Here is a 14,871-nt window from a genome sequence, read left to right on the forward strand (position 1 = left end):
CGAGGTTCGACTATCGGCCGTAATCTCCTTTCCAGTACCCTGGCGTAGACTTTCCCCGGGAGGCTGAGAAGTGTGATCCCCCTGTAGTTGGAACACACTCTCCGGTCCCCCTTTTTAAACAGAGGGACCACCACCCCGGTTTGCCACCCCAGCGGTACTGTCCCCTTCCTCCATGCAATGTCGCACAGGCGTGTCAGCCAAGACAGCCCTACGACATCCAGAGACTTGAGGTACTCAGGGCGAATCTCATCCACCCCCGGTGCCCGGCCACCGAGGAGCTTACGAACCACCTCGGTGACCTCGGCTTGGGTGATGGATGAGCACGCCTCCGAGCCCCAACCCTCTGCTTCCTCAGTGGAAGGCATGTCAGTCGGGTTAAGGAGATCCTCAAAGTATTCCTTCCACCGTCCGACAATGTCCCCAGTCGAGGTCAACAGCTCCCCACCAGCACCATAAATGGTGCCGGCAGAGTACTGCTTCCCCCTTCTGAGGCGCCGAACGGTCCTCCAGAATTTCCTCGAGGCCGACCGAAAGTCCTCCTCCATGGCCTCCCCGAACTCCTCCCAGACCCGAGTTTTTGCCTCCAAGACTGCCCGAGCCGCGGCCCGCTTGGCCTGCCGGTACCTATCTACTGCGTCAGGAGTCCCACCGGCCAACATAGCCCGGTAGGACTCCTTCTTCAGTCTGACGGCATCCTGTACTTCCGGTGTCCACCACCGGGTTCTAGGATTGCCGCCACGACAGGCACCGGAGACCTTGCGTCCGCAGCTTCGAGCCGCCGCGTTGACAATGGAGGCAGAGAACATGGTCCACTCGGACTCGATGTCCCCCGCCTCCCCCGGGATCCGAGAGAAGCTCTCCCGGAGGTGGGAGTTGAAGATGTCCCTGACAGAGGGCTCGGCCAGACGTTCCCAACAGACCCTCACAATCCGTTTGGGTCTGCCCGGTCTGTCCAACCTCCTCCTCCGCCAGCGCATCCAACTCACCACCAGGTGGTGATCAGTTGACAGTTCAGCCCCTCTCTTCACCCGAGTGTCCAAGACATGCGGCCGAAGGTCAGATGAAACGACAACAAAGTCGATCATTGACCTCCGGCCTAGGGTGTCCTGGTGCCACGTGCACTGATGGACACCCTTATGCCTGAACATGGTGTTCGTGATGGACAAACTGTGACTCGCACAGAAGTCCAACAACAAAACACCACTCGGGTTCAGATCGGGGAGGCCGTTCCTCCCAATCACGCCTCTCCAGGTATCACTGTCATTGCCCACGTGAGCGTTGAAGTCCCCCAGTAGAACAATGGAGTCCCCAGTTGGAGCACTATCAAGTACTCCTCCCAGGGACTCCAAGAAGGCCGGGTACTCCCCACTGCTGTTCGGCCCGTAGGCACAAACAACAGTGAGAGACCTATCCCCGACCCGAAGGCGCAGGGAAGCGACCCTCTCGTTCACCGGGGTGAACTCCAACACATGGCGGCTGAGCTGGGGGGCTATAACCAAGCCCACACCAGCCCGCCGCCTCTCACCCTGGGCAACTCCAGAGTAGTGGAGGGTCCAGCCCCCTTCAAGGAGCTGGGTTCCAGAGCCCAAGCTATGTGTGGAGGTGAGCCCGACTATCTCTAGCCGGTATCTCTCAACCTCACGCACAAGCTCCGGCTCCTTCCCCCCCAGCGAGGTGACATTCCATGTCCCCACTGTGAGGGTTGATGTCCAGGGATTGGGTCGTCGAGGCACCCCGCCACGACTGCTACCCAGCCCACAATGCACCGGCCTGCCATGGTCCTTCCTGCGGGTGGTGGGCCTACTGGAAGGCGGACCCGCGTCGCCGTTTCGGGCTGAGCCCGGCCGGGTCCCACGGGCAAAGACCCGGCCACCAGGCGCTCGCCTACGAGCCCCGACCCCAGGCCTGGCTCCAGGGCGGGGCCCCGGTGACGCCGATCCGGGCGACGTAACGGTCCTTGATTTGTTTTTCTTCATGGAAAGCTTGTGAACCGCTCTTAGTCTGGCCCGTCACCCAGGACCTGTTTGCCATGGGAGTCCCCACCAGGGGCGAAAGTGCCCCCGACAACATAGCTCCTAGGATCACTCGGGCACACAAACCCCTCCACCACAGTAAGGTGGCGGTTCAAGGAGGGGCAATACATTTCCAGTATATTCTAAATGTATTAATAGTAATCTGAAAAGTGGATTAAAGTATACTTTAAATCGAATTAAAGAACATTTTAAATAAGTACAGTATTAGTAGAGAAAATTGTACTTAAGTATGTTTAAGTTGATCTTAATGGTGTCTCAAAATAGTACAGTCAAGTACACTAAGTTGTATTTAAGTACGTCTTAAGTAGCACTAATGATATATCATTAGTATACTAAGTACGTTTTTAGTACTTGAAAATAACACACTTTGAGTACAATAATTATGTGCTTATGAAGTATACTAAGTGTGCTTAAATTTATTATGCTAAAGTATACTTTTTTTTCGCCTGGGTATATATCAGGGTTTCCGTTGTCCAGTAATTGCCGGACTTTGTCCGGTAAAATATGCCGAAATCCGGTATTTTATAATCTCTCCGGTCAAAATGTCCGGTGAAAATACTCACTGGCGCCGACATCCACGTGTGCGTTGATTTATGGTTCCGCGTCGCACCGACGCAGAGTCTACAGCGTAGGGTTCGCGGCGACGCGCACCCTACGCCAGACCCTACGTTGAAGGCTCTGCGTTGCGCATGCGCGGAGAGCACGCCTGTTTGTTTTGAAGCTGAAGCAGCCCTATGCTATCATGTCTGTTGTGTGGAATTACTTCAGAGTGAACGAGGAGAACAATGCTGTCGCAAACTGTAAGATTTGTCAAATGGGGATTTCGAGGGGTGGCAAGGACAAAGCTGCTTTTAACACCACAAACCTAGTTCTAATGTTGCACTAGTAGTTGTTCTACTTCTAATGTGAAGAAAAATGTTTTATACTGACATAAGAATGTTCAAGCTGCCTACCTCCTATGTGCTCAGTTTACAGTACACATGTTAAAATATAATAAAAGGGTCATCCTGCATAATTTTCTTTTCTCTTCTTCATTTTTTATTGTTTTATAAAAGTATCGGATCGGGACTCGGTATCGGCAAGTCCTCAAAATCAAAGGACTCGGACTCGGGGGCAAAAAAACCTGATCGGGACATCCCTAGAGGACACCGAACCTTATGATTTGACCGTTCCAGTTGTTTCTGCAAATTGCAGCGATCCATTTGTCTCTCTTAAAGCAGCACAATGTAACTTTCAGCTTTTGTTGAGTTTGGCGGCTCCTTTGGACAAAAGCGGTAGTGCTTTACCAGTAGTGTGGCAGGGTTCCTACCATGCTCCTCAAAGTTACATAGTGCCAGTGAAGGCGATACAGACCCCTCAGACCATGACAGAGGTTCATTAAACCTGTCGTAAGTTGATGTACCATCACAATGTCTCTGGAAATGTTACATTAACGTGGAAAAGTTACATTGTGCTGCTTTAAGCTTATTTTTCGTCAGTCTGTAAAACGATAACTCCGATTACAGTCGATCGCACAACAGCTCTTTCTCATTTACGATGTTTTCCAGTTGCTCAAACTGAAAGTTTTGTGAAGTTAATCAAACTTCTGAACTACTTAGTCCTCATGAAACCATCATGTTAACAGATGACAGGGCAGCCCTTCCTGAGTTCTGTCAGGGGGTCGACTGTCCCACAACTGTCTCATTGTTAGCTTGGAGCATCTGTTAAAGACCCCCATGAAGTTCCCGTTTTTGTCCAGGAAGTCATTTGACCCCTTGACCTTTGTGTTCTTTTAAAGACTTTAAGCTAAAGATGTCTGTTTGTTTCTTCATACCAAGAAGATTCATACTCTTTAACTGAAAATGTCACATGTGTGACCTTTCTAACCTCGATGTCTGTTTCTCCATCTGTTTTCGTCCAATTGTCCATTCACTGTTCACTGTTCCTAATATGGTAATGTTCCTGTCAAAGTGTCTCAATAAAAGCTGATGCAAAGGAGGAGCCAGCGAAGCATTTGTCGAGAGCATCCGAGAGAGCCATGTTGCTCTGCAAGCTCCGACTTTGCTTCCCTTCTGCAGAAGGCCTTAAAAATCATTCTAACAGTCTCTGTGTCTTTCCTGGTTATGAATTTATGTTATGTTGATTTGGGACCCAACAGTTTACGCTGCCACTCAGTCTTTCTGACACTCAGTCTTTCTGACACTCAGTGGGAATAACCTGCTGTGACGTCCTGCTTATTCCCTCTATAAAAATGCGGCCCGAGTTGCAGACACTAAAAACCAACACTTGTGACGGCGGTCCGACCTTGGCCATGTACTCCGTGACGATGTAGAGGCTTCCTCTCTCCTCCACGATGACGCCCAGCAGCTGCACCAGGTTGTTGTGCCTCAGCTGCCTGAACAACAAACACACAAACAAACAGCTCTTACACGTCCAACTAAACCAAACATCCTCACAAACCACAGCACAGCTGAGAAATATACCGTATTTTACGTATTATAAGGCACGATATCCATGAACGGGTCTGTTTTCAGACATAAGCTGCACCGGGTTTTAAGGCGCACGATAAATCATACAGGACCCTCTCAGAAAATTTGAATATTGTGATGAAGTTCTTTATTGTCTGTAATGCAATTAAAATAACATCATACATTGTGGATTCATTACAAATCAACTGAAATATTGCAAGCTTTTTATTATTTTAATATTGCTGATTATGGCTTACAGTTTAAGATTAAAGCCGAGGACACACCAACCCGACGTCGCCCGCTGTCGGCCGACTGCTGTGTCGCCTCGCGTCGCCTGTGTCGGGCTGGGTCGGGCTCAAAAAGAAGCATTGACACACCGCAAAGACGACACCCAACGGCCGACTAGCGCGTACGTTCTGCGCATACGTGAGAGGTAATTCCCCTCCAGACCAGCAGGCGGCGCTAGTCTGTATTCAGGGGCTCAAGGAAGAGGACAACGCTTTTTTTTTTTCAAAGCTTTATTGAGAAAACACAAGTGCAATATAAAACAGCGGCGACCAGACGGCACTACCACCTGCAGCTCTGTGGAGAATTACCGCTGGCTGAAATAAATCATTTAGGAAGATAAATGTTGGTTTAATAGATGAAATCTAACAGTTGTAGCTACGTCTGGTAAGAAATTTGCTCCGGAAATTTCGGGATTTCTTCCTGCCGGCTCCGGAGCTGATTTATGGTCCCGGGTTAAATCGACGCAGAGCCTACGGCGTAGGGTACGGCGTACGGCGCGCGTCACCGCGTAACCTACGGTGTAGGTTCTGCGTTGGTGTAACGCAGAACCATAAATCAGCCTTTATTCTGGTTTCTGGCGAGGTTTGAAAAAGACTTCGCAACAACGGGCAAACGAGTGATTATGTACATTCACTAAGTGAATATTATGAAAGTAAAATATATATTTCTCGCTAGAAATGTAATCAACACGCATTTTTATGCAGAAACTAACTCAAAATATTGATTTTATTCACAAAAAAATAAGAAATGTCCGCCATGTTTTTTTTTTTTATTCAGTCCGCAAATGACGACAAAAAGCATTCTGGGAAATTCTGGGAACAGCCAATCACAGAGTGAGCTGTTTGACCGACGGCCGACGCCGATTCGACATGTGGAATCGGCTGAAAAGCTGCCGACGGGGGCCCGACCTGTGGCGACGTGCGGGACACACCGGGGAAACTAACGACAGACGCACCGACGCTCAACGACGGCCGACAGTCGGCTTGGTGTTTCAGGGCCTTAAGATTCCCAGAATATTCAAATTTTTTGAGATAGGATATTTGAGTTTTCTTAAACTGTAAACCATGATCAGCAATATTAAAATAATAAAAGCTTGCAATATTTCAGTTGATTTGTAATGAATCCAGAATGTTTGACATTTTTGTTTTTGTAATTGCATTACAGAAAATAAAGAACTTTATCACAATATTCTAATTTTCTGAGACAGTCCTGTAAATAAAACCAGAATAGAGGATTGTCTTGAACCTGAAAGAACATTACGGTACAGGGAGGTCTTACGTCATGACGGAGGCCTCGGCGATGAACGCCTGCGCCGTGGCGTCGTTTTTGATGCACTTGACGGCCACCTTGGTTCCTCTGTAGTCGCCCACCATCACATCTGACGGAGACCAACACAAGTTTATCTTTTTTGTTTAACTGATAAGAAACCGATTATAGCTTTGCTGTAACGAGTGAAAACGCGTCTCACCTCCGAACTCGCCCTTGCCGATGGTCTGGAGCAGTTTCAGCTCTTTCCTGTTCAAGGCCCAGCCGCCTGGAGAGGGAACAGAACCAGAGGTCAGAGGTCACGCTGTGTCATTTCAGTTCATTTAATTCTTTATTTCATTCAAAAAATAAAACAAACAATTCAATACAAACACAAATGTTCATAAATTGTGAATGAAAAGGGAGCAGAAAGAAGAAGAATCTCATCTAATCTGCCCCTTTTTCCAAGAAATAAATTGACAAATAACAAATTCAAAATTTAAAAAACAACAACTAAGTGAATAAAAAACTAAAATAAAATTACCGCCGTCTATGGGTATGTCAATCAAACTTAACTAACATATTTCATTATATTTCTTAACATACTGGCTTTAATTGTTCTTTTGAATGTAATGTTTGATTTGGATTCTTTGTTTTCTTTATTCAGATTGTTCCATAAACTGATTCTTTCACAGAAACACAACGTTCCATCAATTTAGTCCTGAATCTTGGTTTTTTAAAGATCTCTGTTCCTTTTAAGTTATACTTGCTTTCTCTTTTTTCAAATCTTTTCTGAATGTTGATTGGTAAAGTTTTCAACGTAGCGGAGCTACAACAACAAAAACACAAAAACACAAAAACACGCTCCGATCTTTCATTTCTCTGGCGTCTAAAACCGCCGGAGACGATGGAAACGGCGAGGAGGAGCGGGTTATCCACAACGACCTCCGGCGTTAGCGAGGCTTCAAACACAAAGAATGAACCCCACACGGTTGATTAATGCTATTAGAGCAGCTAATGCCGGGCTAATCAACCTTCAGGGGGTTAGGGAGTGTTTGTGAGGACAGTAAATAAAGAACTGTCCCTGAAGACGAGCGGAATGAGCTCTTACTCCTGGAGAACTCGTCCTGCGCCGCCACCGTCCCCTCCATCAGTTTGGGTTTAATCAGTCTGGTACAGAGGCCGTCGGCGTCTTTGGTGTAGTGCTGCAGAGACGGAGAGACGAGGGGGAATTACAAGATTAGTAGGAAAACTCAGGGTCACAGTAAAGAGCGTGGAGCACGTTGGAGATCAAGAAACTTTGACTGTGTTTCCAGCATCAATAACCCTTTTAAAACCTGAATATTATCAATAACCCGGTTACACGGCCATGTAAACACCAATAACCCCTTTGAATAACCAGAATTTGCTCATATTCTGGTTTTTAAAAACCCAATATGAGCCCTGGGTTCCTCCTTTTAAACCTGAATATTGGGTCATGTAAACGCCAAACAGAATATTCCCATCAAACGGAACATGAATCTGTTTTCTGCACATGCTCTGTTCACAAGGAATCCTGGTCTTTTGAGTCCAGGAAGTTCTTCTAAACACGGAGAAACAAGACCAGGAGGAGACTAATCACTTCATAAATGTAATGAAGGATATGAACATTTCTGCATTTGTAGACGCTAGAAAGTACCGGGATAGAAGATTTACAAGAAGGAGAGAGAAAAGTTGAAGCAGCATTTGTTTTGAATTTGGATACAGGAAGAAGAAGCAGAAATGACGGGAATTGCGTCATTCCTCTTTTTTTCCTTTTTTTTCCATTTTTTTCTCCCTTTTTTCTCTTTTCATCTTTTTTTCCTCTTTATCTTTTTTTCCTCTATCTTTTTCCCTTTTTTCATCTTTTTTTTCCTTTTTTTGTCTTCATCTTTTTTTCACCTTCTTTTCTTTCATTTTTTCCTCTTTTTTCTAATCTTTTTTCCTCTTTTTTTCCTCTTTTTTCCCCTTTTTTTTGATAGCCAGATTTACAAGAAGGAGAGAGAAAAGTTGAAGCAGCATTTGTTTTGAATTTGGATCCAGGAAGAAGAAGCAGAAATGACGGTAATTGCATCATCACGTTCTCCGCGCGTCGCTGGTTTGATCCAGATATCCTGAATGATTAATTATCATGTAAACGGAATATTCTGAATGTTTCAGTTACAGGAATATTAGCAATAACCTGAATTTTGACTGATGTAAACGTAGTCAGTGTTGATGAATTAAATCACGATGGGCAAAACTGTTTGCAAGCTTTTGATCTGCAGAACAAAAGCAGGAACATGAAGCAGCAGAGATGAGTAGATGGTGTGAGGCGTGATGAGGAGATTTAACCGTTATCATCGAGCATCAGTGTTGGGCTGAGCCGTCAGGAGGGACAGCAGGATCCCGCTTCATTTCCATTTAAAAGTAAAGCAGGAAGAGCCGCTGGGAGGATAAAGAGCCTTTCCCCTCCGGAGGAACAGGTAACGCTCAACTTACATTCACCATTTAGGCTCAAGTCTTTTGATTTCGATGCAAACGGAGCACAAAAGTAGGCCTGTGTTGAAAAAATCGATTTCCCAATTCTAAATCGATTCTCATATTAATTCCTAAAAATCGATTCATATGTCTAAAGATCGATTTTTTTTTTCCTTTCATTTATGTTTTTTTTTTCCATCATTACATTACATTTTGTTTTTTCTTTATTTTTTTTCTTTTATTTATTTATGTATTGTTTTTTTCATCATTACATTACAACTTTTGGTTATTTTTTTGTTTATCCCCAAAAAAGGAATGTTTTGTTGGACAGGAGAATAACTGGTGCCATGTTTTTGTCTTTAAATATGTTTAAAGGTATGAAAACATTAAAGTGTTAGGTTATAATTGCATAAATTGTCTATATTTCATTACTTTATATACTGTCTTGGGGTTACATTTGCAAAAAATGCTAAAAACCAAATGCTCAAAAATTAAAAACCAAAATAAACCAAAAATGGAACAAATAAAAACGGAATGTGGGAAAAAATAAAACTGATTTCATCGTCTCTGTTTCCTCCTGGATCTGTTTGGTAATTCTGACCCAGATGTTTCTGTTTCAGTTCTATCAGCATTCTGGGAGCTGATTGGTCCTTACAGCATCATTAGCTGCAATACTTGCTGTTGAATCTCAATATAATACTAGTATTAATATGTTGCAGAACTACAGTCATATCATTCATGCAACAGCTGAAAAAACTGTTTTATTAACACTAACCCAAATCAATATCGGAATCAAATCAAATCTTGATAATCGATTCTGAATCTTAAGAATCGGAATCGAATCTTGACATTTGAATCGATCCCCAGCCTTACACAAAAGAGAGAAAACTAACTGAGAGTTCTGGTCGTGCAATCGTTGGCCTGAGATACAGAACAAAAGGAAGAGAAATTCTCTGTTTATCATCAGAAACTAAAGCAAAAGAGTGAACTTAGTGAGCAATACTTTAAATCAGAGTCCCCTGACAGAATGGGAAAGACAAAGATGCAGAACTGCAGCAGTTCCTGCCGCGGCCAGCAGGGGGCAGCACGGCGCAGGGAAATACCCACCACATCTAAACAAAGGCTTTAACATTCAACACTTCTCTGGGATAAAATTATATTATTTATCACAGCATAGGAGGGGTTTATCATCTTGGAAATTACACAGTAAAATGAAGGGCTGATTAATTTTAACTTGTTTTTATCACTTTTATATGACGGTTATGTTAAAAGCATGGCATGTCTAGTGATGATATTTGGTTTTATTGTTTGTTTCTATGAAAAGAACGGTGTCCTTGAGTGCTGGAAAAGGTGCCTATAAATAAACTATTATTATAATAATGATCATTATAATATGTTGCAGCTGAAAGTGTATTTTGGTTTACGATTGTCTCAGCTGAATAAAGAGCGATAGTGTAAACAGACGTCGTTAACAATGTACTAAAAATACACAGATTGTGCACTAGACTGTTCATGCCGTTGTGTAATTACGCAGTTAAAACGCCGCAGGCGTTCGCTGCTCGTCTGGCGTGTGTAACGTTGTTGCCGCGGCGACGACGGCTGACAGGAAGTGAACCCGGATCCGTGTCATTTAGGCCTGGGGATCCATTCAGATTCTTAAGATTCAGAATCCATTATCAAGATTTGATTCTATTCCGATATTGATTTGGGTTAGTGTTATTAAAAATGTTTTTTCAGCTGTTGCATGAATTATATGACTGTAGTTCTGCAACATATTAATACTAGTATTATATTGAGATTCAACAGCAAGTATTGCAGCTAATGATGCTGTAAGGACCAATCAGCTCCCAGAATGCTGATAGAACTGAAACAGAAACATCGTGGGTCAGAATTACCAAACAGATCCAGGAGGAAACAGAGACGATGAAATCAGTTTTATTTTTTCTCACATTCCGTTTTTATTTGTTCCATTTTCGGTCTATTTTGGTTTTTAATTTTTGAGCATTTGGTTTTTCCAGGGAGGAAACAGAAATCGGTTTGATTTTTTTTTTTCCCATTTTTGAGAATTTGGTTTTTAGCATTTTAAGCAAATGTAACCCCAAGACAGTATATAAAGTAAAGAAATATAGACAATTTATGCAATTATAACCTAACACTTTAATGTTTTCATACCTTTAAACATATTTAAAGGCTAAAACATGCACCAGTTATTCTCATGTCCAACAAAACATTCCTTTTTTGGGGATAAAAATAAAAAATAACCAAAAGTTGTAATGTAATGATGAAAAAAAGATACATAAATACATAAAAAAAAAAAAATCTAAAAAAAAAAAATGGATCTTTAGACATATGAATCGATTTTTAGGAATTAATATGAGAATCGATTTAGAATTGGGAAATCGATTTTTTCAACACAGGCCTAGTGTCATGTGTCGTGTCTGTAAGCAGAGGGCCGGTGTTGATTTTCAAAGTTCATTTCTTGCACAATGTAAAACTGATAATATGAGATGTTGATTATTTGATCCTTCAAAATAAACTACCCATGACATGAATTGCATTACACTTTGTGAACATTATACGATAAAGAGAGAAAAAAAAACTATTCTATCGCTTTATTTGATATTCATTCAGTCATTGGCCTTAATTTAACCAGGCAGGTAATTAAGAACATTCTTATTTATAATAACTGTTGCTGTTTCATGTTCTGTTTTCGTGTGTAGCAATCGTCTGTTGTTGAGTTTATGTTAACCTGTGTTTTTATGTATTTTAGCTTAGTTTTTACCTCTTAATCTCTATTCTGATGTAGCTTTTTTATTCGGAAATGTTTTATTGATTGTATCTAACAATTCTTTCTTTTAGGTTGACTATTTTTACAACAGTCCAGGGACGGCGGATGCAAAATAGCCTTTTTGGCTCATTCCGGCACATTTTACATTGGTTTAAATGTGTTATTAATGTGCATTGTCCCTGCAATCTAAACCTTTAAATAAAATAAATAAATAAATAAATAAATAAATAAATAAATAAATAAAATAAATAACGGCCTGGCAAGAGACAAGGACCACTTGGGGGGGAAAGGAAGTAGTTTAGGGAGTAAAACACAGTAAAGTTGTAGCTCTACAAATGTAGAAAACCATTAGGGAGCATTTTTTGGCAAAGCAGCAGAAACGGTCAGAACCCCGGGTGAACTCTGCCGGGGCCGCCGGCCGGCACAGCTGAGGACGCCTCGCACAAGAATGTGAGGAATCCCAGCACGGGCTATTTACAGAGAGAGCAGGCCGGCTGCTGAGGAAGAGGAGGATGAAGAGCAGGCCGGCTGCTGAGGAAGAGGAGGAGGAAGAGGAAGAGCGAGTGACGGCACCGTGAAGGAGAGAGAGATGGACGACAAAGAGAGCAGGACAGGAGGATGCCAGATATCCACAAGGGTCCGTGTGAAATCACAAAATAAAAATAGAGAAATAATCCAAAATAATCCGTTTCCCATCTTTTGTTTTGATAATAAAAAACGGAAAACGGATCGTTATCCATTATCCGTTATCCGTTTTCCGATTTCATTGATGTGTTTGAAAATCTAAATTGGGAATTAAAACAGCGAGTGGAAAACTCTTTTCTCTATTTCCTGTTCGTTTCCAAGGAAACTGAAAACAAGGATTGGACAAATGGGGGGATATAAGAATACTGCACATGCGCAGTAATAAATGAAGAAAGTTGTTTCTGGTTCTTTTGTTGATCAGATTGAAAATTAACAGTTTTAGATTTTTTTAATGTTGAAACAGAAAATAAATCAAATATAAACCTGGGAGTGAAACATGAGTTTAATGTGTAATCTGTCTTCACTCCGTCATGAAACTGCAGTGATGTTGTGACAGTCCGTTCAGCTGCAGCGTCCAATCAATAATCAATAACATGTACTGAACTCTAACATACTGGAAACCAATAGGAAATAGAGAAAAGAGTTTTCCACTCGCTGTTTTAATTCACAATTTAGATTTTCAAACACATTAATGAAATCGGATAACGGATAACGATCTGTTTTCCGTTTTTTATTATCAAAACAAAAGATGGAAACGGATTATTTTGGATTATTTCTCTATTTTTATTTAATCATTTCAAAACAAAAAACTGATGGCCGCAAAGTCCACGGACCGTGGGGGGTTGATAACAAGAATACCAAGAATGAACGAGGGATGAACGTGGTACCACTGCCACCTGGAATAGAACTGTCTTGTAGTGTATAAGATTGCAACACATTTGTATTTATATTTCCATCATAATATACAAACTAAGTTTGACTGATGTCCATTTTATGAAACATCATGTGGCGCGACCTTTAAAAAACAACCATTTTTGTAAAATACTGAAAACTTGTAAAAAGTTCTTAAAAAGAAAAGATGTTAATTTATTTTAATATGAATCACGGTTGCACCACATGACCTTTTTTAAGGCTAGTGCCAATTCATCTTGACAAAAATCACTTAATTTAAAATGTTTATATGAATTTTTGTGCACACAACATTCTTAATGTTTGAACTACTGCAATAGATATTCTTTTTAAATTATTTTAAAATTGACCTGCTGGAAATCCTTATTGGTCATTGACCCGTAAGTAATCGTACGTCAGTACAAACATAATGTCAGTAATGCAAGAACACAGTCCATATCCACATGGACTTTTCCTTTAAAGAAAAGACTCAACACGTTGAAAAAGCCGGCCGATCTTTTCATGTGAGTTATCTGATGGAAGGACGGGTGGAGGAAACGGTGACGGAGGGAGAGACGGAGAGAGAGAGCTTTCACCCTTTCATCCTCTCTGATAGAGAGGAGCTGGATCGGATCAGCGTTTTAATTGGGCCTCGTGTCTGCCCCGAGGTGTCAAGTAACGAAGTACAAATACTTGGTTACCTTACTTAAGTAGAAAGTTTGGTTATCTATACTTCACTGGAGTAATTATTTTTCAGACGACTTTTTACTTTTACTGCTTACATTTTCACGCAATTATCTGTACTTTTTACTCCTTACATTTTAAAAACAGCCTCGTTACTCTATTTCATTTGGGCCTTTAATAAAAACTATCCAGTTAAATTGCTCCATCCGGATAGAGTGAATTTGGTTGTGGTTGTTTCAGATGTTCTTGTCCAGTTTTGTTCTTACATCCGTTCCCTCAGATTCCTGCAACTAAACTTGGATGTACATTCCAATAAAGGTTAGGATAAATGATAACATGAACATGAAGTTTGACTTTTTGCACCATTACAATACTTATAGACAACTAGTCATCATATCTGCTGCTCTCTGAAACACATGTTAATGCTCAATAGTACACATATATGCTTCTTTAATATATTTATATTAACACATGTTAATGCTCAATAGTACACATATATGCTTCTTTAATATATTTATATTAACACATGTTAATGCTCAATAGTACACATATATGCTTCTTTAATATATTTGCATTATACTAAGATACATTCATTTTCAATGGCTTTTGTCCTTAATGGCTTTTTCCCCTTACATTACTTTTACTTTTATACTTTAAGTAGTTTTTAAACCAGTACTTTTATACTTTTACTTGAGTAAAAAACTTGAGTTGATACTTCAACTTCTACAGGAGTATTTTTAAACTCTAGTATCTATACTTCTACCTGAGGAATGAATGTGAATACTGAAGACACCTCTGATTGCTGCGCATATAAAGGCAGCTCACGTCAGGACTGACGAGAGCGTTTCCACGGACCCTTCACGAAGCTAATAAACTAAAACTAGAGTAAAAGCCTCACCTCCACCAGCTGCATGAGGTTCTCGAAGTATTCCTCCTCGTCGATGGTGAGCTTGCCGTTGTGGTAGATGATGCGGTAGTGCTCCACCTTGCCGTCGCAGCTGACGCAGAGCGTGTAGTCGCCGGGGTAGTTGGTGCTCTCCCGGACCAGGAACAGGCCGGTCTCGGGCGGGTACAGGAGCCGCTCCGCCTGCTCGCGGGTTATCTTCCCGTGGAACCAGCTGCAGGGACGGAAACGCCGGGAAACCAGGGTCAGACGGGGACAACCGAGTACAAAGTGTGTGTGGCATTTAGGGGTGTGCAATCAAGGGTACCTCACGATTCGATTCGATTATTGGAGCTTCGATTCTTCGATTATAACGATTGTCGATTCGATTATTGGTGCCACGATTCTTGGATTATTGTGATTTTTAATGCTTTTTTCCATACCAGATTGATTTTGTCTTCATCTGTGGCTACATTTGTAAATAAATAGCCAATCAATTAACTCAGTTCCTCTAACAACACTCATTAAGTAAATAACAAGGTTTTTTGAACATTTGTATTTTTCAAAGACACTAAATAATGTATTTTATGACTATGTAAACATTTGCTCTTT

At 41.8% G+C, this 14,871-nt stretch overlaps 1 protein-coding gene across 1 annotated transcript in view; it reads right to left on the bottom strand.

Annotated features, from left to right (window-relative positions):
- The window catches only part of LOC133418341 (tyrosine-protein kinase CSK), a 112,650-nt gene that overhangs the window by 18,229 nt on the left and 79,550 nt on the right, over positions 1-14,871 (bottom strand). The window contains exons 5-9 of the mRNA XM_061706936.1: positions 14,275-14,494; positions 7,125-7,218; positions 6,237-6,302; positions 6,047-6,146; positions 4,317-4,407 (exon numbers count right to left, since the gene is read on the bottom strand). Of these exons, the coding sequence (XP_061562920.1) occupies positions 4,317-4,407; positions 6,047-6,146; positions 6,237-6,302; positions 7,125-7,218; positions 14,275-14,494 (571 nt within the window). The remainder of the gene's footprint in view (positions 1-4,316; positions 4,408-6,046; positions 6,147-6,236; positions 6,303-7,124; positions 7,219-14,274; positions 14,495-14,871) is intronic.

The sequence above is a fragment of the Cololabis saira genome, chromosome 2, assembly GCF_033807715.1.
Source record: "Cololabis saira isolate AMF1-May2022 chromosome 2, fColSai1.1, whole genome shotgun sequence".
Classification (NCBI taxonomy): domain Eukaryota; kingdom Metazoa; phylum Chordata; class Actinopteri; order Beloniformes; family Belonidae; genus Cololabis; species Cololabis saira.